The following is a 27,226-nucleotide window of genomic DNA, read 5'->3' on the forward strand; positions in this document are numbered from 1 at the left end:
CTGCAGCCCTCTTTCAGCAACCACTTGAGATAGTGAGAGGTGGCCAAGCCTAGAAGTTTGGATCTGTGTTGTTGCTGGGTGCTGGGTGACGAGCACCGTCTCTATCACCTGGGTGTCTCCCCTGAGAGTAGCAGCTATTCCGAATCACCAGCAATGCTGTGAGGTGATGGGGGAGTGGGGAAATTCTGAACAAGGAAAATAGAGCATACAACATGCTAGATTTTTCCTAATCACTCAGATACATCTGGTCTTAGCTCATTATAACAGTACGGGCCCAATTAGCCAGATACATTGTAAATAATCTATTTTAAGGATAAAAAATATGCTTGTCAGCAGCATAAATATCTCCCAAGCAGCCATGATGTTCCGGGGGACTTGGTGGGGAAGGACTCTTGCCACAGATTCTGATGTGTTCTGCAAAGAAAGGGAGGCCTTCGCCACACTGCAATTTGGCAGTTGCGAGTTTCAATTTAGTTCAACAACCGTTCACTGAGCACCTGCTGAGTACAGGCAGTGGGAAGAAGTGGGGTTGAGGCTGCTGGTGCCTGGGAAAGATCCCTCCTGGAACCAGGCAGGCCTGATCTGGATGGTGCTTCCTGTCTGTGTGACCATGAACAAGTCACGTCACCTCTCTGAGCCTCAGTTTCCTCCCTGGTGAGGAGCGGACAGTAGTCCTTTTCCTTTCAGGGTAGTCAGCAGGATTAAATAAGATAATGGGTATCCATCACCCAGCAAGGGATTAGGACTTAATTTTTAAGAGCCAGCTGGGCTCCCCAGTGCAGCCTGGGGGACTCACCACCCTCGTTCAATAAACAGAATTCTCCTGTTGCCTGCTCTGGCGGGCACCGGGTAGTGTTTCACCTTGTGAGAAGCAGCAGGTCTCTGTTCATGGTTTTGGAGCTCCTGCCCTCTGATTCTCCAGCTGGGGCTCAGAAGTGAGGCTGTGATTCCTTTTCTCTGTTCCCAACACCCTCCAGGTCCCCTTTCTGCACTTTCCTCAGCTCCTCCTTCGTGGGAGTTTCAGCAGCTCCAGGAGCTGACTGCCTCTCCCCATGAAATTCCCAGGTTCTCTGTAACCTGTCTTTCAAGTCAGAAATGCCCCCTCCCAGTTTGCATGACAATCCATCCTCTCATTTCACCACGACACTTCCCTGAAGAATAAAGAAAGGTAGGACAGAAATGTGTGAAGATGATGATAAAAATAGTCCCACTTAAACCCTGCCCTCAGATAGCTTACCGTCTGGTGGGGAGACAGACTACAGAAGTGGGGGGTTTCTGCACAGCATAATGAGAGCTGTGGGGGGCTGCGGGGAATGGAGAGGGGAACTGCGGAACCCAGAGGAAGCACCCGCCTGAGCTCAGGGAGTCTGAGAAGATGACCTGAAAACAGAACAATATCAGTAATAACAATAGCCAACATTTATTGATCACCTGCTGAACCCAACGCACCATGCTAGAAACTTTATATGTTTTTTTCTACTTTGTACAACAACCCTATTATTATCCTGTGAGGAGATACCACTACTACACAGAAAAACTTGGTACTTAAAAGCCAAGAGTTTGAAGCCAGACTGCTTGGGTTCAAATCCTGGCTCTGCCAGTTATTAGCTATATGACCTTGAGCAAATTACTTAACCTCTCTGTGCCTCAGTTTTCTCTTCTGTTAAATGGAGCTAATGATGATACCTCATAAGGTTGTTGTGAAGATTAAGTGGAATTAAGAGCTATATTAATATATTTATTAATATACAAGTATGTCATCTAAAATATACAATTAATATGTATTAACATAAATAATATATAACATAATAATATGCTGTATGTTATATTATAGTAACACATACTTATATATAGGGTTTGTCTGGCATATAGTAATCACCAAACAAGTAACATTGTTATCCCCAAAGAGAAGGTGGTGGCCAAGAATATTCCAGAGAGAAACAGCATTGAGGTGAGAAGTATCGGGGTGTGTTTAGAGCTCTAAAAGGAGTGAATTGAGCTAAGTTGTTATTCTTTTTGTTTTTTAGAGGCAGGGTCTTGCTCTGTCACCCAGGCTGAAGTGCCGTGGCATCATCATAGCTCACTGCAGCCTCGACCTCCTGGGCTCAAACAATCCTCCCACCTCAGCCTCCTGAGTAACAAGGACTACAGGCATGCACCACCATGCCCAGCTATTTTATTTTATTTTTTTTTGTAGACACAGGGTCTTGCTATGTTGCCCAGACTGGTCTTTAACTCCTGGCCTCAAGCCATCTTCCAGCCTTGGCCTCCCAAAGTGCTGGAATTATAGGTGTGAACCATCTCACCCAGCCTGTGTTATTACACTTAATTGTTAATTGTGTTACTGTGTTGTGCTGTGAAAAACAGTAACCACTGCCAGCACCATCTGACTGGATCTTTTGAACTCCTCCTCCCTCTGACTGTGTCCTCTCTCCTCTCTCTGCAGAGTGGCCAGAGTTCGTGAGGAACTATGCCCCATGGTGGGCCACTCACACACTGGACTGGCTCAAGTTCGGCAAGAAAGTGCTGGTGGTTCACTTTGAGGACCTGAAGCAGGACCTCTTCATCCAGCTGGGCCGGATGGTCAACCTGCTGGGCGTGGCTGTCAGGGAGGACCGGTTGCTCTGTGTGGAGAGCCAGAAGGATGGTAACTTCAAGCGCTCGGGGCTCCGGAAGCTCGAGTATGACCCGTATACTGCAGACATGCAGAAGACCATCTCTGCCTATATCAAGATGGTGGACGCGGCCCTCAAAGGGCGGAACCTCACGGGTGTCCCCGATGACTACTACCCAAGATGATGCGTCCACACAGGGGGAGGGTAGACTGGGAGTCCTGACCATGTAGGCCCTGAGGACTCAAGACCCCTGGTGACCCCCACTCATCTGTCCTCTCTTTGGTCTGGGGACAATCTCCTTGGCTGCTCTTTGCCTTCAATGAGTTTCCTGCATGACAGAGGAGGCTCAAGGGAAGAGATTGTCCAGGCACTACCACTCTGCTCACGTATTCCCCCCTTGGCAATGTGGAGCATCTTGTTTTGGGGGTTCTAGTTACATGGACTCTTTTCTGTCTCCTGTGTCCCTGCCCCCACCACTCTGAGTTCTGCTTGTGGGAGGGAGGGCTCATCCATATCACGGAGACTTGCTGGATGCCCTGTGGCAATTGTCGAGGCTCTTGATGCAAGAGCCCAGGGGGCTATTGTAAAAATGTGGCCCCAGATGCTTGTCCCTTCTGGGCTGAGCTTGCACAGCCCCCTTCTCATCTCCACCCAAGAAGCGCTGGCACTGATGTTTAACTCAGGCCACCTTCTGTTCTAAAGAAAGATTGCTGGGAAGTTTCTCCGTGGCCTTAGGTTTCTGACATCCTGGGTAGGGTGGGGAGGCATTGGTGCTCACGGTAGGTTAACTGGAGACACCATGTGGGGCCATTGGTGTCATGAGACCCCCCCCCAGGCCACACTGCTTCTCAGAAACAAGCTGCTTGCCTTTCCACCTCCAGGGCATGAACCCTGCCCCTTTCTATCCATGCTGTGTCCAGGAGGTGACCTTGAAATCCTGATACCACCTTCAGGGAACCTCAGGCACCAACAATGAGCCCACAAGGATGGCCACATGCCACGTGCAGAATTTGAGTTAAGAGAGAGCCCCAGTGACACATCTCTCCACGGTGGGCTCCAGTCGGTCTTACACTGCCCTTCTGACCCCTACAAATGGGTACTTTGCTATCCAGGTGAGACAGCAAGAGTGCTCTTAATCAGATGGAACCACACCCAAAATGGACTCCCCACTACCTTCCCAGACCATCTGTCTCCCCTTGATCATAGTCCAAGAGGGCCAGCTTCCCTTGAGGACCCTTTAAGGAATGGGGTGAATGAAATTGTGTCATTTCTATACAAACACTGCTCTCTTGATGCTGAGATGCCAAACCAAAGGATTTCTGAGGACCTGAATCACAGAGCATCAATCTTACAAAGTGTTGGTCCAGAGTCATCTCTTCCCCAACCCCGGACACTAGTGGCTTCCCACCTGGTCCAAACCTGCACCATCCATCATTGTGTAGATGAAAAAGCCATAGGTCGCAGCCTCTTTGCTATTCTGTTGGAGCAGCCTCCCTAAGCGGTCCCTCTGAAGCCTTGGGGTGCAGGTAAATGCTCATTCCCAAGTAGCAAAGAGACCACGGAGAAGATGCGTGTAAAGAGATATATTTTTGTAAGAGGAATATGATTAATACATTCCGCCCATTGGAACCTGGCCATGCAAAGGAAGGACACAGGGATTAGACCTGTGGCACCCTTCCCTGATTCCCTCATCTGTAGGACTTGGGCTGCCCCAGGCCCACCCACGGGGCTCTGAATGTATTTTGTACCATGTTTCTTTCCCCCAGGCGAATTTCTAGTCTTCTTTCATGAAGCAGTGGAGGGGTTGGCCTCCTTTCCACTGGGAGGTTGACACTCTCTGCAAGACTCTTGGTCCAAGACCTGGGTCAGTTCTTTGCTGGTGGTCCCCTCTGACCACAAGCTTCTGTCTGAAGATTCCTCAGGTCAACACCATCATTAAATGCGAGTTTTGTTGATGATTCTACCATGTGGTAGAGTGTTGTGTAAGACAGGTTCACAAATGGGATGTTTTCCTGGGGGGGGTGTGTGTGTGCGTGTGTGTATGTAAGAGAGAGAGAGAGACAGAGACAGTGAGAGACAGAGAGGCATAGAGAGACAGAGAGAGAGAGAGACAAGAAACAGAGATAGAGACAGAAAATGTTCAGGGTGGCAGGTGGGTTGGTGTATAACTACTTTTGTGCCTGTGTGACTGGCATAGCTGCTCAGGAAGAATTACATGCCTCTGTGTATAAAATTGCCTTTGTGTTCTCCTGCCTCTCTGTGTTTTGAAACTGTATCCCACAAGTTGCCGTTATGACCATCCATTTATAATGGGTCTGTGCAGGTCCTTGTATATGGAATTGCACCCGTGTAAAGGAGAAAATGGTCAGTGTGCATGAAACCCATGTGTGAGAAGCTGCCTGTCTATTTGGGGAGGGCATGCCTTCCACATATGCCTTTTGTCCTTGGCTGCTGTGACAGGGAGGAATTGTGGGGAGAAGCGGTGGGTGGGATGAGGTCACTGGAGTGTCGTGGAAGTATTCCTGCCTGAGTATGTGCACAGGTATGGAAGAGGTTATCTATGAGAGGCATCCCTTCTGTGTATGTTTGTAAGAGAGAGAGTGTGTGTATGTAAGAAAGAGAGAGAGAGCGCGACAGAGACACAGAGACAGACCCTGAGCGTAATGCTTTGCACAGGCATATGCAGCAGGGAAGTCAGGGAGAGTCCAGGAGTACAGAGAAGTCCACTCTGTTCCCTGGTGGGTGGGGATGAGTGTTTCTAAACCTCCATATACCGCTGAAGGAAGACCCTGTGTTCTTCCTCCTCATGCATCAGAGGGGCTTCTGTGAGGAGGTGCTGATGTCCAGGGGCTGTTTTCCAGCCAGAGGGAGAGGCAAAGTGTTATATACTGCCACATGGACAGTAAGCAGGGGATGAGCTGGGCCAGGCAGAGGAAAGAGAGAGGGGCTTCTCCTCCCCCAGGCAGGGAGAGCTCAGGAGGACTGAGAGTGCTGGGGTGACTGTGGTGGGGAGGGGAGAGGAAAATCTCTGAAACGGTGTGAGTTTGTTCCAGAATCCAGAAGAACATGGCCTTTCAGCCTTTCTCTAAGGGTTCATCTTGGCTCACAAAAGTCATTATGTGATGACTGATTGAGCTCTGATCTGGGGCCCAGGCTACACTCTGTCCCCAGTATTAAACCAAGGCTGACCTGGTCACAGACTGAGCCCAATCCTAGAGCCTTGAACCTGATCACAGACTGAGCCCTAATCCTGTGCACATACTGATCCACAAACCCTCATTCCAGCCCCACACTGACTGAGTCACATTGGACTGAGTCCCAAACTACTTATACTGAGCCTTGACCCTACTCATCGACTACCCTCCAATCTGGGTCACAGACTGAGCCCTGACCTGCCTCAGAACTAATGCTGATAGTGTCTCCTGACTGAGTCCTAATCTCTGTCATGCACTGAGCTCTGATTCTGGTCACAGGTGGAGCCCCAGTCCTGGCCCTGCATAAGTCATGATCTTGGTCACTCCAAGCCCTGGGTCTGGTCCTGCCCCTGATCTCAGATCAAGAGGTCACAGGCTGAGCCGTGAACCAATGTTCCAGTTTTCTTTCACTTTTCTAAATATTATTCACACAACCAAATCCTCCCAACTGGAAGTGCAGAAAGCCATGCAGTGTCTACCCCAAGCTCTCACGGATCCTTCTCAGAATTCTCAGATTATGTGCCTTATGCAACTCCCTGCTTTCCACCTGCCTACTGTGCTTTCAAACCACAGATCACTGTCAGGTGGGAGGGGGTGGTGCGAAAGCCCTTTAGGCTGAAGGTGGGGCTGGACAGTTTACCAGGCTCTTCTTCGGTGAATTTCTGCCCTTCCTATCACACTTCATCAGCCATCTGGAATAAAATCTTTGTATTTCAGACCCCGAAAAAACCAAGGTATCATTCATTCATTCATTCATTCAGCACATATTTACTGAGCATCTACCATGTGCCAGGCACTGCTCTCAATTCTAGGAACTATAAAAGTAATAAGACAGACAAAAATCTATGCTACAGCAATGTATGTTTTACCGGTACTGAGCAGATATCTCAAAGTAATCAGAAAGCTTTCAGGGAGAAGATGGTGACACAAAGAAGGAAAAGGACTCAAGTGGCTCCTGACCAACCCCATGAGGTTGTTAAAACAGAGATCATTAACTCCATTTTGTAGGGAGACATTGTTGCTCAGAGGCAGGCAGTGGCTGGTCCAAGCCACACAGAAACTAATAGTGTTACACACACAACCTGTGGGTGCAATTGTTTGGCAGGTGACCACAACCAAGGAGGATTTAACAGGGGGATTTTATTACTTATCACAAGTAAGTAGGACACTAGGGGAGGTTCCCAAAGCAGTGCCTCCATGAACAACAGTGAACACAGGGCTTGTATTGAGCTAGTGAGCCGAGCCATTGTATGCAGAGATGGGGTCAAGGCCACACAGGTGCAGTCGAGAATCATCCTTCCACATATGTTGCATGCATAGAAAATGGCCAATAAATTCCTCCCTGGGATTGGACAGGGTGTGGGGTTAGTATGGTAATGAGGAGAGTTCGCCAAAGTTCATCTCCAACTCAGGCATCTGTGGATCCAACTGGGTTTTGATTTTCCAGAGCTGAGCTTCTTCCTGGAACTTTTTCGAAACAGCAGGAACTCAAGGTGCAACAGTCACAAGTGGATACTTGTTCACAGTGCATTCCCCAAAACCCAGAAAGCCTAGGTTGCTATAGCAGAGCTGGGGCCACTGCTGTCTTCTCCAAGGGCCTAAAAGTCCTTTCCACATACAGAGAGTGACAAGGCCCTTGCACCCAAAGAAGAAGGAAAGCTTTGGATCCAAGCATTTCCCAGTGTAGGATCCATGCCTGGCCTGGAAACCAGGACACCTGGACTCTTGTCCTGCTGCTGCCTGGGGCTCACTATGACTCCAGGACTCAGGAGAAAGACCAGGGCTCGGAATCTGCTGATTTTGGGGATACCTTCTGGATTCTCCTGTAACCCCAGAGGAGGCTGTAGACACATCCCAGTGGAAAATGTGGGAGTAGGCAGAGAGGGAGGCAAAAAGGATCCTGGGAGTAGATCCTCAGGGACCCAACCTCCTCCCAGAGGCCCAGCCCCCCTTTCTTCCCCTTTCTCTCCTTCATTGTTTTCTCGCCACATCCCTCCCCCTTTTCTCTGTTTTTCTTTGCCCAGCCTCCTGTTCTCAATTCCTCTCTTTGTGGTCTCTGATTTCCTCCAGCTGCTCATTAAATCTCTTTTCTTTCCTGCCTTTCTGCCCCTCCTTCTCTTCTCTCTTCTCCTCTTCCTTCCTCCCCCCCTTTCCCTCCCTCCCTTTCTCCTTTTCTCTCTTCCTTGATTTTTGTTTCTGCCTGTGCAAACTCTCTCCATCTCTACCTCTTGATCTCTGAGCTCTCTGCCTCTCTCTACGCCTCCTGCCCCCCACCCCTGTTGTCCTCTCCCATCTCCTCATCCTCTTCCTGAAGAGTGGGGGCGACTCAGCAGGATCCAGACATAGTGAGACAAACGCTACCCAGGCTGGTAACCAAGGAGGTGGTTTCCTTAGCAACAGAATCTGCAGGCACACGCTCCACTGCCCCAGCCCTTAGCTATTACAGTAAGAGAGAGAGAGAGAGAGAGAATGGGGTGTGGGGTTGCAAGCCTTAAAACAGTAAAGAAACTACTATGTGCTCCTCATGAGAGGGGACAGTGCTCAGAGACCAGCTCAGTGCCTGGCACTTTGGGGGCACTCAAAAATGTGAGAAGTGTGGGGTTTTGGGGTCAGAGAGAGGCACAGAGTATGGAGAGAGCTGGGGAAGAATCTGCAGGACACGGTAACACACTGGATGTGGGGATGGGGAGATGACAGGACAAAGAGGACCCCAAGGTTCTGGCCTGAGCAGCTCCAGGGAGGGAACAGAGGAGCCAAGCAGAAAGGGAGAAAAGACGTTGATTTGGCACGGCTCCCTGTCCCCAAGAGTTCGCCACCTAAGTTGGGGGTGGGAGGAGGGAAGGTAAGAGACGACAGAAATATCTCATTCAATTCTCTCTTATAAATAGGCAACGAGGAACATGGGAGAGGGAACATGTACAGTTTTAAATTACTGAACTTTGATAAGTTAAATAATTTGCTCAGGGGACACAAAAGTTGGTGGCAGCACTTGGATTTGAACCTGGAGATGATCCAAGGCCCATCCAGAGGGTGGAGGGGACAGAAGAGGGCAGAATATGCAGAGAGAGAGAGAGAGAGAGAGAGAGAGAGAGAGGCAGAGAAAGGACAGAGAGATTAAAAGGACAGGGAGAGAGAAGCAGAGAAAGAGAGATTTACATCATTGATCTGGCATTTCTTCCCACTGGGAAAACAAAAATATGTTCACTTTTAGAGAAATGAGAGGAGACAAAGGCGCCCCACTGTATGATAGCTTTGGCGGTTATAAATAACTGTCCCCAAAGAAAACACCTGTCAAGACACATTCACTTCCAGAGAGACAAATTGTATCCCCAGTCCATGTTGATATTTAAATGACTCAGTGGATGTCAGGGGGCAGAGGGCAGAAAGCTGATCAATGTAACACGGAAACCTAGCTCAGCTTTCCCAAAAAGCAATAAAACGGGTAGGTGCAGAGAGCTGTAAATCTGGATGATAATAATATCTGTCCTCGCAAAAGCAACATGTTTATTTATCATGTTTGCAGGTTTACTGTTGCCCCTCAGATTTACAGTCAGCAATCTGCCGGTGAGCACAGGGAGGAACACGAGAATGAGAACAAACTGGTAGAGCACTGAGAAGGAAGAAATGATAAAATATTTATCCCCTCCCCCCACCCTCTCTGCCCCAGCTGCCTTAAATCCAATTTCAAACAAAGGTGGTGATTTATCCGAGCGAGGCTGGGCGGCTCTATTTCAGGCCTCTGACAGCTAATTGAAATGAGCAGTCATTATGGAATGGAATGTGTTGCAGCAAAATGATTTTTGTGTATTCTGGAGTCATTGCTAAACAATTATGGAGAAATGAACAGCCAGCCAGGGGTGAGAGAGAGGGTATAGCACTTGATGGCGACAAGACTTTTCCGTGTCCTTTCAAAGTGAGGGACAAAAGGGAGGAAGAGAAATTCTTTTCTGAGACATAAGTTAGGTGCCTAACCTGTTACCATAATTACCTGGGCTTCCAGAACTTGCAATGCCTAGTTGTTATCCCAGACCTCCTGAATCAGATTTTCTAAAATATGAGGACCAGAAGTCCTCTTGTATTTCCCAAAGCTTCCCAGGTATAGGGACCACTGCAATAAGAGACGGTGCACCAGGAGGGTGGGTTACAATGATCCTGTAGACTTGCTGTGAGGCAAAGGTGTGTTTACAATGGACCTATTGATAACTACTGGCCCCAATGTAGGCACTGCTATGACAGCAGAGCACAAAGCATTGCTGATATTATCCGTGCATCCATGGCTCTTCATGCATTTTGATCTATGTATTCCTATAGTTAGCATACTACCTGGCACATAGTAAGTGCTGTGGAGATGTCTGTTGATTTTCTGAATAAGTGAATCAAGGAATATTAAAGGATATTGAAATAAAAGCCACAAGTCGCTTGCCAGACCAGGCCTGAGCCAGTCCTTTAGCTGCCCTGAATATTACCTCTAGTAATACAGAATTGTTTCTTATTGTCCAAACCCCATCTTGGACCCCCAAAGCCAATGGTGTGGTGCAGTCCACCACCCCAGCTCTCAACAGCCAACATACCTCTTCCCAAATTCACATTCAGTGGCATTCCATGGGTAGCTTAAAATTGGCCATGGTGGGAATATACACCATGGAAACTGGCAAATGCTACAAATCAGGTTTTTCTTTTCATTTCTTCCTTCCTTCCTTCCTACCTTCCCTCCTTCCTTCCTTCCTTCCTTTCTCTTCTCTTTTTTCCTCTTCTTCTCCTTCCCATTCCCCCTGACCACCTTCTTCTTCTTCTTCTTCTTCTTCTTCTTCTTCTTCTTCTTCTTCTTCTTCTTCTTCTTCTTCTTCTTCTTCTTCTTCTTCTTTTTGGAGAAAAACTTAAGTACCAGCACATCACTGCCCAAAGCACAAAGGCACATACTATGCTATTTCTTTTCTTTTCCATATCTTCATTCATATTGTCTCCTCCACTTGAAAGCCTTTATCTGGCTGATGTCTTGGCCTCCTTATAACTTCTCTGAGCCTCCTCCTTTTCCAGGCAGTTTCCCCTGACTACAGAGTCCAGATTTGATTCCTCCTGTAACCTCCCTTATCACAGCTCTGGACTTGGCCATTTAGTTTAGTAATTGTGTGTGTGTGTGTGTGTGTGTTTGTGTGTGTGCGCGTGTGTGTCTCACAAAGAGATGGGCTTCATTATGATGAAACAAAATCTTCATTTCTGGATTCGCATTGTGCCTCTTGGTACAGACTAGATGATGTGCAAGTGTTCAGCTGATAAAGAATGAATACATCAATTATATTTAACACCATCTACCAATCTGTTGGCCTCACAAATCTTTGAGTCAGTAGGTAGAAAGATCTGCCTGCCCAGAGACTGGCCAAGGAGAAAGGGAAAGAAGAAACTACAGTGATGATAATAGCAAATATTTATTGAATAATAATTCTGAGCTGAGCACTATGCTGGGAGCTTCATATATGTAACATCAATGAAGCATCCATGGGGGGCAGAGACTCCTATTGCCCCTATTTTTCAGCTGGGGAAATCAAAGCTCAAAAAGATGAAGTTATTTTCCCAAGGTCACACAGCTTGGAAATAATGGACTTTGAACCCAGGGAGTCTAGTTTCAGAGTCCATATATTTAACCACTGTTCTGCATCGTAGGGGGGCACATGTGTCCTGAGTCAAGAAGACAGGGTGGGTCTTGCAAGGCAGCAGTGAGGGTTGTCGGTGGTAGCATCCAACAAGAAGGAGACTGCTGCAACACAAGAGATGAGGGAAGAAAACAGAGCCAGCAAAGTGCTGGCCTTTCTGGGGCTGAGGACCCATGGGGTAATGTGAGATGAAGATCAGGCCACCACAAGGGAAGCAGGCTGGGAGCTGGTGGTACAGACACCTTTGGGTTCTTAGCTGCACAGTTGATTTATAGGTTCCCATGGCAACTGCCAAGCAATAATCTCTTATTCCACAGCTCAGTGGTTCCCTAGAAATTCTTTCCTCCTTGCTTCTACCACTACACCCCCCAGCCCATGGAGGCAGGGTGGCAGTTTCTTCTCCAGGAATGACTACACTGGAGAAGAAACCATAGCCCAAGACCCTTTTGTTACAACAGTGGAGGAGGGAGATTTGAGTGGAGGCAGAAAAAAAGAGAAAAGGGACTTAAAACCTCAAAAGTCATATCATCCAACTGGAAAGGGTCTGGGAGAGGAAGAGGAATTCTCAGAACCCCTTAAAAATTTAATGAAAACCATGAATTGATTCTCCAGGAAAATAAGTGCAAGCACATATACACATGCTCGCAAAGTTTTATGTATAGTTTTAAGGAACATTTGGACCCCTTGGGACTGAAATTAGGAAATAAAAATCAATGAATCCAGTGGTTTCCAAATTAGGGCAGTGGAATTCTGTCTTTAATCAAAACTAAGTGCAAAATCCTAATCTGTAATAGTGGTTCTCAAGCAGAAATGATTTTGCACCCCAGGGGATATTCAGCAATGTCTGGAGATATTTTTAGTTTTCATAACTAGGGGAAGGGGGAGTTGCTAATGTCATCTACCGGGTAGGAATGATGCTGTTCAATGTACTCCAATGCACCCACCACAACAAAGTGTGATCTGACACAAAATGTCAACAGTGTTGATGCTGACAAGCCCTGGTGTAATATAATAAATAAAGGTGGGGAGCGGGGGATAGAACACCTCCAGTGTCAGACAAACCTGATTTACATTTAGACTCAGCTGTGTGACCTAGGACCAGCTGTCAAATGTCAGAGAGCCTTAGTTCTCTCATCTCTAAAATGGAGGTCATCGTGGAGTTTAACTCATGAGAGTGTTGTATTAGTCACCGTGCTATATACACAGGAAAAAAAAAAAGAGCGACAGTATTATTATCTTTATTATCATCACTATTATTGTTAATATTGTCATGGAAGATTTTACAAATGAAGAAATCAGCTTGTAATAACTCAGAGAAGTGTTTGCCATTGGCTAACTTGAGGGATCAAGGACATGATTAAGCCATGAAGTGCTTTGTCAGCTGAAAACCTGGCACAACAGTGTGGTCATGAGGCTTATTTTCTCTCTGTAGCTCATAAACTAGCCCTAACGGGTATGAACTTCCCTCAGTAACATCAAGTAGGGAAACCTGTCATAGGGACTACCTTGAAGTAGCCAGAAAAACCCATGTGGATATGTCCAGTGTGGTGGATTAGTCCAAAGCCTCACTATAATTGTACGAATATGTTTCCCACTTTCACCTATTCAAACCTCGATATTCATCCTTGGAAAAAATCTTGATTCAAGAAATCTAAGTGTGTTGACTGTCTTTGCTTGGGGTCCTTTGAAAGCAGATCTTGAGGCAAGGATTTGTGTATAGGTTGTTTAATTGAGAGATGACCCTAGGGAGCAGGAGAAGTGAGACAAGAAAGAAAAAGACCAATGTACACCGCATTATCAAGTCATGACTTTGGGTCATGGGGGTGAGATTCCACTAGGACCTCCCAAGAAGTATATAGAGTGCCTCTCAGGGCCAACTGCCAGAAGGAGTTGGGAGTATCTATTCATCAGCTCTCCACTTTTACTAGTTGAGGGTTGTCCCTGGGGCTAATAACTCGCCTTGCATAGGCCCAAGCAAGATACACCTGAAGTTAACGACACTAGAGAAGCCAAGGGCCAAAAGTAGGGTGCGTGGCATATGCTTGAGGCAAAATACAAAAGAGGGAGTGAATGGGAAGCCTCACAAAATTGTCTATGCCAGCCACAACTGAAATCAGAAGTGGGCTGACAGGTGCAAGTTAGAGCACCAGATGAAATATTACAGCACATAGTATGGACACAAACTTTCTGAAGTTCTTGCTGGGTTTAAGTCTCACCTCCACCAAATATGAAACTCTCTGAGTCTCAATTTTCTCTTCTGTAAAGTAGAAGTAATGGTTCCCATCTCACAGAGCTGTTAGGAGAATGGAATAAGCTTGTGCTTATGAAGTGCCTGAAATATAGTAGGTGCTCTGTAAACAGGAGCTACCCTTATGCCTGAGGAGCAGGCCTGGCCTCAAAGCAGTTTTTATTGGGTACGGAATCTACTCCACTTTCACTAACCTGTTTGACATGATTTATGTCAGACACAGAGTAAATTCCCAGAAAATTAAATTTGGTGACTCTGGGGAACTCTGTGGCCAAAGGTCAAAGGAAGAACAGATTGGCAAGGGATAAAGGCAGAAACATCAACAGCAGGCTCTTTGGAAATGAATGCTGCAATAATTACCTTCCACTAGAAGACCTCATCAGAGTCATCCCCAAGTCCTTATTAGCAGTTAATATCCAGAGCAGGTTTCAACTGACATTGTCTCGACAGAACAGAAAAAACTTTTACTTACTCTTCCAAGTAAAGAAACTACCAGACCAATCGGTAGAGGGTCTCAAATTCACATGCCCAGAGGAGCCAGATGTGTACCACAAGTGAGTTAAGTATGAACTAATTTCACATACTGAACACAAAAGAATACTTCTCATTTTCACGAAGAAATATATTCTACCCCTGTAATATTCAGGAAACATGGGGTTCTCATAGCCTTTGCTCAATTCTCATTTTTGATAGAGACATACAGAGACATGTACTTCTCTACTACAAGAAAAATATGCCAGCACAGAACTAAATGGCAGCTAACTCTGTGTCAAAGAACCAATAGGGAGTGGTGGGAACTGGAGATTATCTGTCTCAGTGACACAGAAAAACATGAAGTAGGGAATTAAAAGAATCAGTCCCTCCACTAAAACAACCATAAGCTGGTGAAGACTGAAATAATACACTTTTTGGAACTTGGGAATTTAATCCAAAACTTACAACAACCAAGGGAATGCTTAATGGAGAAAAGAGAAGCTGAATTTCAGCATTTAAGGAAATCTTTATTGGGTCACTGTCTAACCATTGAGATAGTGGAACAGAGACTTCACTGACCACACATTACAAGGAATACAGACTTTGCAAAAATAATTTGGAAAAGTTACTGAACAAATGAACAGTTGCAGCCTCCAACAATCAACAATAGTAAATCCTGGGAGCAGAGAGAATGTGATATCCAGAGTTACCATTCTATAATACTGAACACAACCAGCTCTCACAAGGCATGCAAAGGAATGGGAAAGTATGACTTAATCAAAGGGAAAAATAAATAAATTAACAGAAGTCATCTCTGAGAAAGCCCAGACATTGGAGTAACTTGACAATAACCTTAAATAAATGGTTCTAAATATATCTGAGCAATTAAAGGAAACCATGAACAAATAACAAAAGTAAATCAGGAAAATGATGTATGAATAAAATGAGAATATCAGAAACAACATTGAAACTATAAAAAGAAACCAAATAGAAATTCTAGACCTGTAAGGTAAAATAACTGAAATCAAAATTCACTAAGGGGTTCAGCAGCTGATTTGAGCAGGCAGAAACAAAGAATCAGTGAGCCAGAAAATGGAAAAATTAGAATGATCTGTTCTGAGGAACAAAATGGAAAAAGAATAAAGAAAAGTGAAGAGAACCTAAGGAACATAGGACATTATCAAGCATAACGACATATGCATATAGGAGTTCCTGAAGGAGGAGAGAAAAACAAATGGATATAAAGAATAGTTGAAAAAATAACAGCCCAAAACTTCACAAATTTGATTAAATACATGAATCTATACATCCAAAAGCTCAATAAACTCTTAGTAGAATAAACTCAAGGACATTCACATTGAGACATATTATAATTAAATGGTCAAAAGACAAAAACAAAGAGAACCTTAAAAACAGTAAAAGAGAAGTGATTTGTCCCATACAAGGGATCCTCAATAAGATTAACAGCCAATTTCTCATCAGAAACCATGAAAGCCAGAGGGCAGTGGGATATTAAAAGTCCTGAGAGAAAAATAAAACTATCAACAAAGAATTCTATATCCTGCAAAACTATCCTTCAAAAATAAAGGAGAAATGAAAGACATTCCTAGATAAACACAAGCTGAGAGAGCTCCTTGCTAGTAGACCTGCCCTACAACAAATGCTAAAGGGATACATTCAGGCTGAAATGAAAAAACAGTAGACAGTAACACAAGGCCATGAAGGATAAAGGTAAACACATAAGTAAATAGAAAATCCAGTATTGTTGTGTTTTTAATATAATTTGTGAACCTACAACACAAAGGTGAGGAAGGGAGATGGTGGAGCTGTGTAGGAGAATTTACGTCCCATGAAGGAGATGGTTACAACTTAGCTTTAGTCAATTATTCTACATAAGCTACAGTTTTCAGAGCTTCAAATTTTTTCAAGAGACTTTTAAGTAAAATCTCCTACCTATTTATCATTTAAAACACAATGCTGGTCAAACAAAACGTATTTATAGATTACATGTGGCCCCATGATCAGCTGGCTTGTGAACATTATACTGGAGAAGCCCAAAACCAATGACATTTTACTCTCTACGATCTATACATAGCTTCAATCTTCCTTCTGCCCTCTAATAAGTTTATGAGGCCCAAGCTCTGCAGTTGGCAACAAGTGGATGCCCTGGGGTGGATAGTGCCTGGTCTCTCAGAAAGAAAGGCAGGGCTTTGACGAGGGAGGATAAAGGTTCTGCCCCAGAGGTAGAACCCTCCAGATCACTCTGAACAGGGCTTTCTTGATCTTTAATCTAGAAGACAGGTCCTCAGTATATGGTGGTACAGATTGTGCACGGCAAACTCTGGTTGGCGTTGGACTGCTGGGAGATAGTGTGTGGCCTGGGGTCTAATTCCCTTTCCCCAAGCAGTTGAGTATGTAAATTAGTCCCAGAGCTAGAGAACCAGTGCCAGTAGGGAGCTTGGAGACCACTGGCTTCAAGCCCTTTATTTATCACAGTGAGATTGGGACCCCGATAATGGGAAGAACTTGCTTGAAGCAAAATCAGTAGCTATGATAAGTAAAGTGTTTAGCCACTTTGCTAAACACTTTACAAAGATGAACTCAATTAACTTTCACAATTCTATGGCATTTAGCAGAAGGGGAAATTGAAACTCATGGAGGTTAAGTCACTTGCCCAAAAGTCACACAGAAGAATAAATAGAGATTCATACCCAGGCTGTCAGCACCTCTAGAGCCTGTGCCCTTTATTGGTTTATGAATGTGTAGTCTGCACAAGAACAGCTCATCCCTGTTCCACTGGGCATTGGCTGGCAACTAGAATCTTCTGACTGCTCATCTCTCATATGTCAAGGAGTTGGAACGCCTGGGCATCTCTCCCTATCCCCATGTGGTCTCTCCAGCATGGCAGGTTCACGGAAGCATTTCTTATTGGTGGTCAGGGATCCCAAAGCATGTGTCCTGAGAGAGAGAGGGGACAGGCAAGTGTATTGACTTTATAGATCTAGCCTCAGAAGCCACAGAGCATCGTTTCCTCATTGTCACAAGCCCACCCAGATTCAAAGGGAGGGGACACAGACCCTATCTTTGATGGGGGAGACAACATTCCACTGTAAAAACAGTACATGGGATGTGAGATCATGGTGTAGCATCTTTGAATAGTATCAGCTGTCGTGTTGGTTGAGGAAGAGTAGAGACATTTTGGGGAGAACTGACTCACTCCAACTGGGGCACAGTTCTGGGCTCACCCTTGGTTTGACTTATGATTTGCTTCAAGGTGCCTCAAAGCGTATGCATGGGGAACAGAAGAAGAGAATTGGGAGTGGCTAGAAAATTTCTGGAAGGCACTGGATGATGTCTGTATGCCCCTCTGAATCCACTCCCCTGCCTCTCCTCCTTACCCACTTCTCAAGAGGCTGACCTGTGTGGGCTGTGTCAGAAGAGAACTGGCAGGAGATCGGGGGTGGGAGCAGCGGGAGGTAGGAAATTTATTCTTTCCTTCTCCCTGCAGGGCAGCTGTAGGCTGGATCTGCCTTGGATCACAGCCCTGCTTTTGCTTTTTCTTTTTTCTTTTTTTTTTCTTTTTTTTTTTTTTTTTTTTGAGACAGAGTCTCACTCTTTCACCCAGGCTGGAGTGCAGTGGCATGATCTCGGCTCCTGCTCCCAGGTTCATAGCATTCTCCTGCCTCAGCCTCCCAAGTAGCTGGGACTACAGGCACCTGCCACCATGCCCAGCTAATTTTTTGTATTTTTAGTAGAGACTGGGTTTCACTGTGGTCTCAATCTCCTGACCTCGTGATGCTCCCACCTCGGCCTCCCAAAGTGCTGGGATTATAGGCGTGAACCACTGCGCCCGGCCTGCTTTTGCTTCTTTGCACATTCTCTCCTTCCAGGTTTCAGGAACTGCCCCTTTCCTTCCCCCTTTTGAGTCTGGAGTGGAAACAGTTTCCTAGGTCACCACAATCTTCTGAGGGTCCCCCACACTGATGACACCTTCATAAACATCCATCTGTAATAAAATCTTCCTTGGATTATCCTAATCTCCTCCTGGGATTCTGACTGAAACATACTGAGACTGACATCTAGTTGCCTCTCTGATATCATTCATTCATCGATTCATTTATTCATCCATCATTCATTTGTTTGCATGTTCACTCACTCCTCGGCAATTCCTTGGCTCACACATTCACTCGGCACTGTGCCCTCCCTCCACTTATCCAACACACCCCACAAAAGCATACAGACCCCTGCCTCCAGATCCAGGCTGCTCCATGAGGACTGAACCATAGTGTGGCTTTTCCAGCAACTCTTTCTTCAGCTAAAATCTGTATATTCCCCTCTCTAATCATGGAACTGGATTTTGTTCAGAAATACTATGCCAAAAAAGCCCTGCCTTCTCCAGGTCTCAGTCCTCCCCACTGTAACCCCAGGGTGCTGGGCTGAGTGATCCCCTAAGGATTCAGTGTGTGTGTGTCCTTGAAATGGGAAGTCTAGGGGCGTATGTAGGACTTGGAATCACATGAACCAACTCACTGAGAGAAACAAGGTCCAAGAGGCGAAGAGCCGTGCCCAAAGTCACATAATATTTCACACCTACTTTCCCTGTTGTCAAAACTCTGATTGAGATGGGGCAGCAAGATTGTTTACCTTCTCTCTGCATGTTGATGGGCTGAGTGAACCAAGGTCACAGGGCCCCAAACTGAGACTGGCAGGAGCCTGACCTAGGAAAAACCGCACCCAATTCCTCGCCTTTGTCGGCTTTCCTAGAAAGCCAGCCATCCACCCTTCCCTTGCCTCCCAGTGCTGCGCAAAGGGTTTAATTAATAAACATGACTTTAAAGCAAGCTGGTGTTACAGAGAGATGGTTAAGTGCTAATTATTGTTATCATAGGCCGCTTTCCACCTCATTAAATACATGGATTTGGTAATTGTTAGCTAATTCCAAAGAGAAGCCAGGGGCCCCTCAAGTCTTAGGATTACATCTTTCCCCAGCAATTGACCTAATTCTCAAGCCGCAGGATGGCAGGCTGGTTGGTCTCAGGGCCTGAATGGGGTCCTGTGGAAAGCAGATGGGCTCCGAGCTCACCTTCCTGGGTTCAAGTCTTGACTCTGCCACTTTCCAGTGGTGTGGCCCCTAGGAATGTCGTTTCATGTTCTTGACCTTCAGTTTCCTAATCTAGAAAATGAGACAAGTGTATGTGGAGTGCCTGGCCTATCAAAGCCATTTAATCAGTATTGTCAATATTAGTACATCCTGTACCACGGGCTTAGTGTTTTCTTTTGTCATGTTCTTTGGTCAGCTTTGTTAAAGTATATTTCACATACAACAAGATTTACCGATTTCAAGTATGTGATTTGACAAGTTTTGACAGTCACGTATACAGTCACGTAATCACCATCACTATCATGCTATACAACATTACCATTTTCCCAAAAAGTTCTTTCCTGACATTTACAGTTGATTCCTTTCCTCTGCCTCATGACCCCCTGGCCACCACCAATCTGGTTTCTAGCATTATAGTTTTGCTTTTTCTAGAAATTCATATGAATGGAATTACACGAGTCTTATTTCTTTCAGTTAACTTGCTGCTATTGTGACTTATCCATGTTGTTGCATGTGTGAGCAGTTCATTCCTTTTCATTGCTACACAGTGCCCTATTACATGGACATACCACAGTTTTTTTTTTTTTTTTTTTTTTTTTTTTTTTTTTTTTTTTTTTTTGAGACGGAGTCTCGCTCTGTCGCCCAGACTGGAGTGCAGTGGCGCGATCTCGGCTCACTGCAAGCTCCGCCTCCCGGGTTCACGCCATTCTCCTGCCTCAGCCTCCGGAGTAGCTGGGACTACAGGCGCCCGCCACCACGCCCAGCTAATTTCTTTTTGTATTTTTAGTAGAGACGGGGTTTCACCGTGTTAGCCAGGATGGTCTCGATCTCCTGACCTCGTGATCCGCCCGCCTCGGCCTCCCAAAGTGCTGGGATTACAGGCTTGAGCCACCGCGCCCGGCACCACAGTTTTTTTGATCATTCACCAATTGTTGGCAATTTGAGTGATTTCCAGTTTAGAATAGCTGCTATAAACCTTCACATATAGGTCTTTGTATGGACATATGCTTTCATTCTCTTGAGTAAATACCTATGAGTGAAATTGCTGGGTCAAAAATTAACTGTAGGTTTAACTTTGTTTTTTTAAAGAAGAAACCACCAAACTGTTTCCCAAAGAGGCTATACCATTTTGTACTCCCACCAGCTATGTATGAAAGTTCAGTTGCTTCACATTCTCACCAACACTTGTTATTGTCTGTTGGTTTTTCGTTTGTTTTGTTTCTGAGACAGGGTCTCACTCTGTTGCCCAGACTGGAGTATAGTGGTGTAGTCATAGCTTGCTGCAGCCTTGAACTCCTGAACTCAAGTGATCCTCCCACCTCAGCCTCCCAAGTAGCTGAGACTATAAGGTTTATGCCACCATGCTTGGCTAATTTTTTATTTTTACTTTTTGTGTAGAGACAGGGTCTTGCTATATTGCCTAGGCTAGTCTTGAACTCCTGGCCTCACATGATTCTCCTACCTAGTAGCTAGGATTACTGGCATGAGCCACCATGCCCAGCCATGGAATTGTCAGTCTTTCTACTTTCAGACTTCCTAGTGGGTTTGAGTGACATTTCATTGTGGTTTGTATTTGCATCTCTCTGATAATGAATGATACAGCACATCTTTAAACGTGTTTACTTATTATCTCTATATTTTCTTTAGTGCAGTGTCTGTTCAGATATTCTGCCTGTTTTTTAGTTGGTTGTTTGTCTTATTAATGAGTTGCATGCATTATTTACATATTCTGATAACAAGCTTTACTGAATATACATATTTACATCAAGTCGATGGTTTCCCTTTTTTTCTTAACAGCATTTTTTGAAGAGCAAAAAATGTTCATTTTAACAAAGTCCAACTTCTCAATTTTTCTGTTTTAGTTTGTGCTTTTTCTGGTCTATTTAAGAGATCTTTGTTTAAATGTCACATGCTCTTGTGAACCCAGGCATATCAAGGTCTCCTAATTGCTAGTGCCTTCCAAAGAACATAACTGTCCATTTCTCCCATCCTCTCCCATTCTCTCAGTTCCCTTCTCCTTGGCATGGCTTCATGCTTTGTGTTTTCTGTGTCTCTACCCTACCTCATTCTTACCATCAAAACACATCTGCCTTCTGCCTCATTCCCTCTCCCAGTTGGTGGACAGCTTGCTAATCTGTTTTAAACAGGGATAACTACTCATGTGCCTCTATTCTTAGTAACTTAGTTACCTTTTCAAGGAGACCTGCAGGTGGTAACTCCTTACCCCAAGAGAACAGTGTTCATGGAAACAGTTTTTCTCAGTCATTACAGCAGATTGCTGGGAACCACTCGGTTCTTCTCCTGATGCTAAAAGTACACCACACCTGTGGATGTCTCTGGGTGAGGCCAGAGGCTGTACTTGGGAATTGGCAGCAAATCAGTAGAAGGTGTATTGTTGACAAACTGGATTAAAGCTAGTAGCTTGTTGATTTCAGCTAATGGCTATTGCCCTCTATGGTGCTGGTTGTGTCTCTCAACTTGATTTCATAATCTGAGTGCTGTTTCTAACTCATTGGATGTGCTAGGAACACCCGACCACATTGGCTTTATTATTGACCAACTTATAGTTTCCAAAACTGTTTTAGGTTCACTCCTCCTTTGAATATTTCAAACATACTCAGAAGAGGTATTCCTGTTTTCATTCTGTACATGAGGAAACTGAATATCAGTGTGGGTTAAATAACTTGGCTGGGGTTGGACAGCCAGACCTTGGTCATGCACCACTGACATTTCCATCTGCTCCCGATAATGATGTCCCTGAAAGTCAAAATTTATGATGCATTTACTTTTTGCAGGCACTGTTTTAAGTGCTGTCCATGCTTTATCTTATTTGTATTGGGCAGCTATTGTCTTGATAAATCTGCATTGCAAACCACCCCAGGTCAGTGATTCAAAATAGCAGTCATTTATTTTGCAGGTTTAAGTGTGTGCTACATGGTAGGGCCAGGCTGGACTCCAGGTCTTATGCTCCAGACTAACGGTTGAGCTCAAATTTTTCCATGTAGGTTGGTTCTGGGGTTCAAGCTGAAGAAGCAGTAACTACCTGGGGGAAGCTTTGCTCATGACAATGACAAAAGCACAGGAGAGAATTTCTAAGCACATTTGTAGCCTCTGCTGATAACACCTTTGCTAATATCCTATTAGCTAAACAAGTCATATGGCAAACCCAAAATCAAGAAATGGAGACATATACCCTGACTCCAGTAGAATGAACTGCCAAGTCACATGGCATGAAAACAAATAAGGATGAAGAATTAGAGCCAGTAATTCAACCTACCATGCCACTTAATCCTGACAACTCTAGGAGTTAGACACTTTTCTTATTCCTACTTTACTGAAGAGGAAACAGAGGCTGTGTCAAGCAGGTAGTAGTGACAGGGAGTGGAGTGACAGTGAGCTAACCCCAGACTCCAGCTCTCAACCACTTATCCATTTCCTGATGAAATAGTGCTCTACACAGAGGAAAATTAAGCAACAGATTGGTCCTCCACAGGCTGTGTGATAGGCATACCGTGTCTACTGTGTCAAGGGCTCTATCCGTGGTCCTGAAACATCGTTTATGCCTAGTCACCATTGTTTCCTTAAAGATGCTAATAACTTCAATCCATTCCTTCTGGAAATTCTAATTCAGGTGAAGAAAGAGAAAGAAAGACATGAACAAAAGTAAGACACAGAAATGCATACAGGCTGATGGTTTTCTGAAAAGAAAAACTGACTAGGTGAAGATAGGCTTTTGTTTAGACAAACTCAAGTGGTAGCAGCTCCCAGGAAAGAAATTGCATGTGAGCATGACTAGAAAATCAAATAACTGAAGAAGAGTGGAAACCATGTGTATTGAGAGGCACAGAGCTGTGTGGGTGGCCACACAAATAAACAAATCCTTGAGCACAGGAGGGTGAACCAAGCACCAATATGCCGCAAACGTGGTGTGCCAACCTCAGTTAGTTACATAAGTATGTTCAGTGCTTTTCTTTTAATCTTGATGAAATTTATGGGTCATGGAACAAGTGGAACTTTAACTTACATTCCACTGTTCATATGACTGATTTCATAAGTCTTTGACAATCCCCTCATGTTTCTGAGCTACAAATCACCCCCTCCCCATTCAGAGACACTTGGGTGGGAACCACAGGCTCCTTGGTTCTCCTAGTGTAATTCTTAAATGTATGGATATAGCTGTAATCCACTGAATCCCCACTATAGGTATCCATATTTGTCATCACAAATGACAACATCAGCTATCTGATCAACATCTAGCTGATCTGAAGGTCTTAAAGCCCAGGTGTTTTGTAGCATATGCCCTAAGAACTAACCTGCTAAACCATGGTCTAATCATTAAAATGGAAAAAACTACTTCCTTAAAATGGGGTTTCTGTGAACCTTTCAAGGTCATACATTTAAAATCAGGAGGATCCTCAGATACCACATGTGTTACATTGTAAAAATGGTCCTAGTTTCTCACCCCCCCTTACACTCTTCATCATGTGACTTTGCAGTACTTTCCCACTCCATCTGTGGGTTTGGCCATGTGGCCTGCTTTGATCACTGGGCTGTTAGCAAATATGATATAATCAGAGGCTAGAAAAGTGCTTGCCTAATTAGGCTTGACTGCTGTCCTTCATGTCTATCACCTCTGCTGAAAGGTGAGACTTAGAGAGGAAAGCTTAGTGACCCAATTGCCAAACTGATGCCATTCTAGATCAGCCAACAATCAGCTGTGTATCAGACATATGAGTGACCCCAGCCAAGATTGGCAGAGTTCTCTAGTTAACCAGCCCAGATGGTGAGCAACAAGTTCTTATTGCTGTATGCACTGAAATTTTGTGATTATTACACAGCATCATTGCAGTAATAGGTAACTGATACACCACCATCCTCAATTTGAAAACAGGATTCCCCAGAGCTCCAGAGATGTGCAGAGGTGCCCAGAGGGAGGTGAGTATAGGAGGGAAGGTCTAAGCTTCCAGCTTTGCTTTAACTACAACAGCTCTGATTTCATCTTCACCTATAATGTTCCATGCAGGATTTCATAAGGCCAAACAATCCCTATTAGTTTGAAATGCTGTGGACAATAAGTAATAGAATATCTGACTCATAGTACTTTATACAATATCTCACTTAACAAGAAGACTGGAGATGAATGGTTCCAGGCCTAATTCAGTGATTCGACAATAATACGAAGAGCCTAGACCCTTCCTCTTTTATTTTCTTCTTTTTACTTTTCTTTTCCTTATCTGTTTTCTATTTATTTATTTAATTTTCATTCTGCCATCCTAATGTGTTGATCTTTTGAGGTCATGTTTCCTCATGGCCTCAATACAGCTTCTGCAGCCCCAGGCATCAATGACTACATTTGGAAGAAATGTAGGAAGGAAGAAAGTGGAAAGAGGTTGTCAGTCAGATTGTCCTTTCAAACCTGTCATTTTTCATCAGAAAGCAAAGTATCTTTCTCAGGACCACTATTTCTACAGGTTATCTCCTCCATCCCTGCAGACTTCTCCTTATAATTTATTGACCAGAATTGGTTCCATGATCACTGCTAGCTCTAAGGGAGACTGAAAAGGCAAAAGATGGTAAAGGGGAAAGGGAGAAAGATGAAAGGCTTTAACAAATCAGGGAGTCAGGATTTAACCCTTAGGGCTGGTCACCAAGCAAATCAGAGTTCTGTCAGCAATGAACAGGCTGGGAGTGGCTGTAGGGCTGGGTGGGGCACTCTAGAATGCACTGCTCCTTTCAGTGAAGGCCTTGGGCTCAACTGTCAGTTACTTCAGGGATTGCCTCAGCTTTCAAGGTCATGCCCTTCCTGGGGCAGCCCTTATCAAAGGACTAATTGATGTAAGGTAAAAGGTCTGAACACACAGCATAACTTAAGACAGCTCCCAAAGAGCCATTCTATCTCTCTGAGGATTCAGCTGAAACTGTCATTGAACCTGCATCACAGCTCAACTTCTCTCTCTGGCGGGTTCCACTTCCTTCCCCATCCTTCCACAGGTGTTGATCCAAGGGCACGCCCTGAAAAAAAAAAAAAAAGTGTCCTGGACAACAAATTCCATCTCAGAGTCTATTTATCTGAAAAATCCAACATGCAACAGGTAGGCAACCGAAAGTGTGCCCTATACGAGCTAATAAAAGTTTGCAATTCACTGGACTAGCCCAGTGAACATCTAATATTTTTATGTAACAGGTACGATAGCAAATATTTTAGGCTTGTGGCCATAAAGCCTGTCATGACTAATCACCTCTGTCTCTATAACACAAAAGCAGCCATAGACAATATGTAAATGAAGGAGCACGGCCGTGTGCCATTAAAACTGTAATGACAAAAACAGGCTGCAGTCCACAGGACATAGTTTGTCAACCCCTGGACTAACTCAACTTTTCCATTTTACAGCTGAGTACATTGGGCCCCCAGAGAGCAAGAAATTAACAATTGCTCTTAACCGCCTTTGACAGGGTGCTAGTACAAGCCCCATTTGACAGATGAGAAAACTGTGGCTGAGAGGTGCATGTCTTCAGGATCACACAGCTGTGAAAAAGCAAGACCAGCCCTGGAACCCAGGCCTGACTGTCTCTGCAGACCAGACTCCACCCTATTGCCCTGCTCTGATGCAATTGGAGGCATGATGTCAGGATTTTTACTTCCTTCCCGAGATAAGAATTTGTGTGTAAACAAAAGCCCACCACACCTCAGGACACATGCCATAGTAGTCAGGCCATGGTGGAGTCCAGGTCAGAGAGTTCCATCCCCAAAAGCATCTGTGAATTGCTGCCCAGGCCAGTGATCACATAGGACCAGCACTCCCTGGAGGGACCATGTGGGACCATGTGGGAAGGCACAGTTTGGGACATGAATTTTACTGGAATATAGAAGAAAAAATATATTCAGAGAGGGGAGTGTTATTTTTACATAAGAACAGGCTCAAATATAGCACATTGTCAAATGCAAAACAGCCATGGAAGTGTAAGACAAAATAAGGAAATGTTGATATAATTTCCCACCCAGGCTACAAGCTTCCGAGACCCAACTGCCCTGCTAGATGCCTGAGGATACCTGTGCCCCATCTTCCTGCTGGTCTCTTCAGGAGGCAGAGCAGAGTTGAAAAGGCCAGCTTTGGGGGCAAGCTTGCTGGCCTCAAGTCTTGGCTTCATCAACTCGCTAAGTTCTAACTCAAGATGTGGCCCTCGGACCAGCCCAGTCAGCATCACCTGGGAGCCGGTTAGAAGTGCAGAATTTCAGGCCCTGCCTCAGCTCCTTGGAGTCAGAAACTGCATTTTAGCAAGATTCCTAGGGGACTTGCACACATATTAGTTTGGGAAGTGCAGCTCTAGCCAGCTCCTATTCGTTCTTTAAATCCCACCTCCTGTGGGAAGCCATCCTGGCCCCTTTGACTGGGTTAGGTGAGTCTTCATTCAGTACATATTACACGTCTAGGTGGCGGTCTCTACTTAGCTGGGACCCCAGATAGATTTTGGTTCCCATGGGAGCAGGGACCGTGACTGCTCCAGCTGGCTCATGTTATTAGTGGCTGCCATTTTGGTGAACCTATTAAGTGGCGGGCAACTTACCAGCATGTAATGCTCATGTCAAACCTACAGGGCAGAAACCAGCACCATCCCTTTCCACCGTGGAGAAAACTGAGGTTCAGAGGATTAAATAAATTGCTCAAGATAAGCAGGAAAGTGACAGGGTCAGGGCTTGGGCCTTTGATCTCAGACCAAAGCCAGTGGGTAGAACCACTTGTCAAACTGTACATAGCAGGTGAGGAGGGAGAGTGCAGGAAAGACACCACCATCTCATGTGCGTCTGTGTAAAACATGGACATGAATACAATAGCGCACAATTTATTCAGCAGGAAGCCAACGCCTTGTGCAGAATGCCCCAGGGTCAGGGGAAGGGGGTGGATGGGGACGGTACAAAGAAGCAGAAAATCTGAAATCTCCAA

At 45.0% G+C, this 27,226-nt stretch overlaps 2 protein-coding genes across 27 annotated transcripts in view; both read left to right on the forward strand.

Moving 5' to 3' along the window:
• WSCD2 (WSC domain containing 2) overlaps window positions 1-4,578 on the forward strand; it is a 125,905-nt gene extending 121,327 nt beyond the window's left edge. For all 5 annotated transcript variants that reach the window (XM_050749756.1, XM_050749760.1, XM_050749757.1 and 2 more), the window contains one exon: window positions 2,447-4,578. In XM_050749756.1, the coding sequence (XP_050605713.1) occupies window positions 2,447-2,799 (353 nt within the window). In that variant the 3' untranslated portion in view covers window positions 2,800-4,578. The remainder of the gene's footprint in view (window positions 1-2,446) is intronic.
• The window catches only part of ISCU (iron-sulfur cluster assembly enzyme), a 627,706-nt gene that overhangs the window by 312,518 nt on the left and 287,962 nt on the right, over window positions 1-27,226 (forward strand). Inside the window, exon 1 of one of the 22 annotated variants that reach the window (XM_050749884.1) lies at window positions 1,309-1,312. The exons of 20 other annotated variants lie outside the window; for them this stretch is intronic. The gene's annotated coding sequence lies outside the window, so the exon portion shown is untranslated. Of the gene's footprint in view, window positions 1-1,308; window positions 1,313-12,491; window positions 12,496-27,226 lie in introns of those variants that run through there. One more of the 22 variants, XM_050749899.1, reaches the window with a different exon arrangement.

Source organism: Macaca thibetana, chromosome 11, assembly GCF_024542745.1.
Source record: "Macaca thibetana thibetana isolate TM-01 chromosome 11, ASM2454274v1, whole genome shotgun sequence".
In the NCBI taxonomy this organism is placed as follows: domain Eukaryota; kingdom Metazoa; phylum Chordata; class Mammalia; order Primates; family Cercopithecidae; genus Macaca; species Macaca thibetana.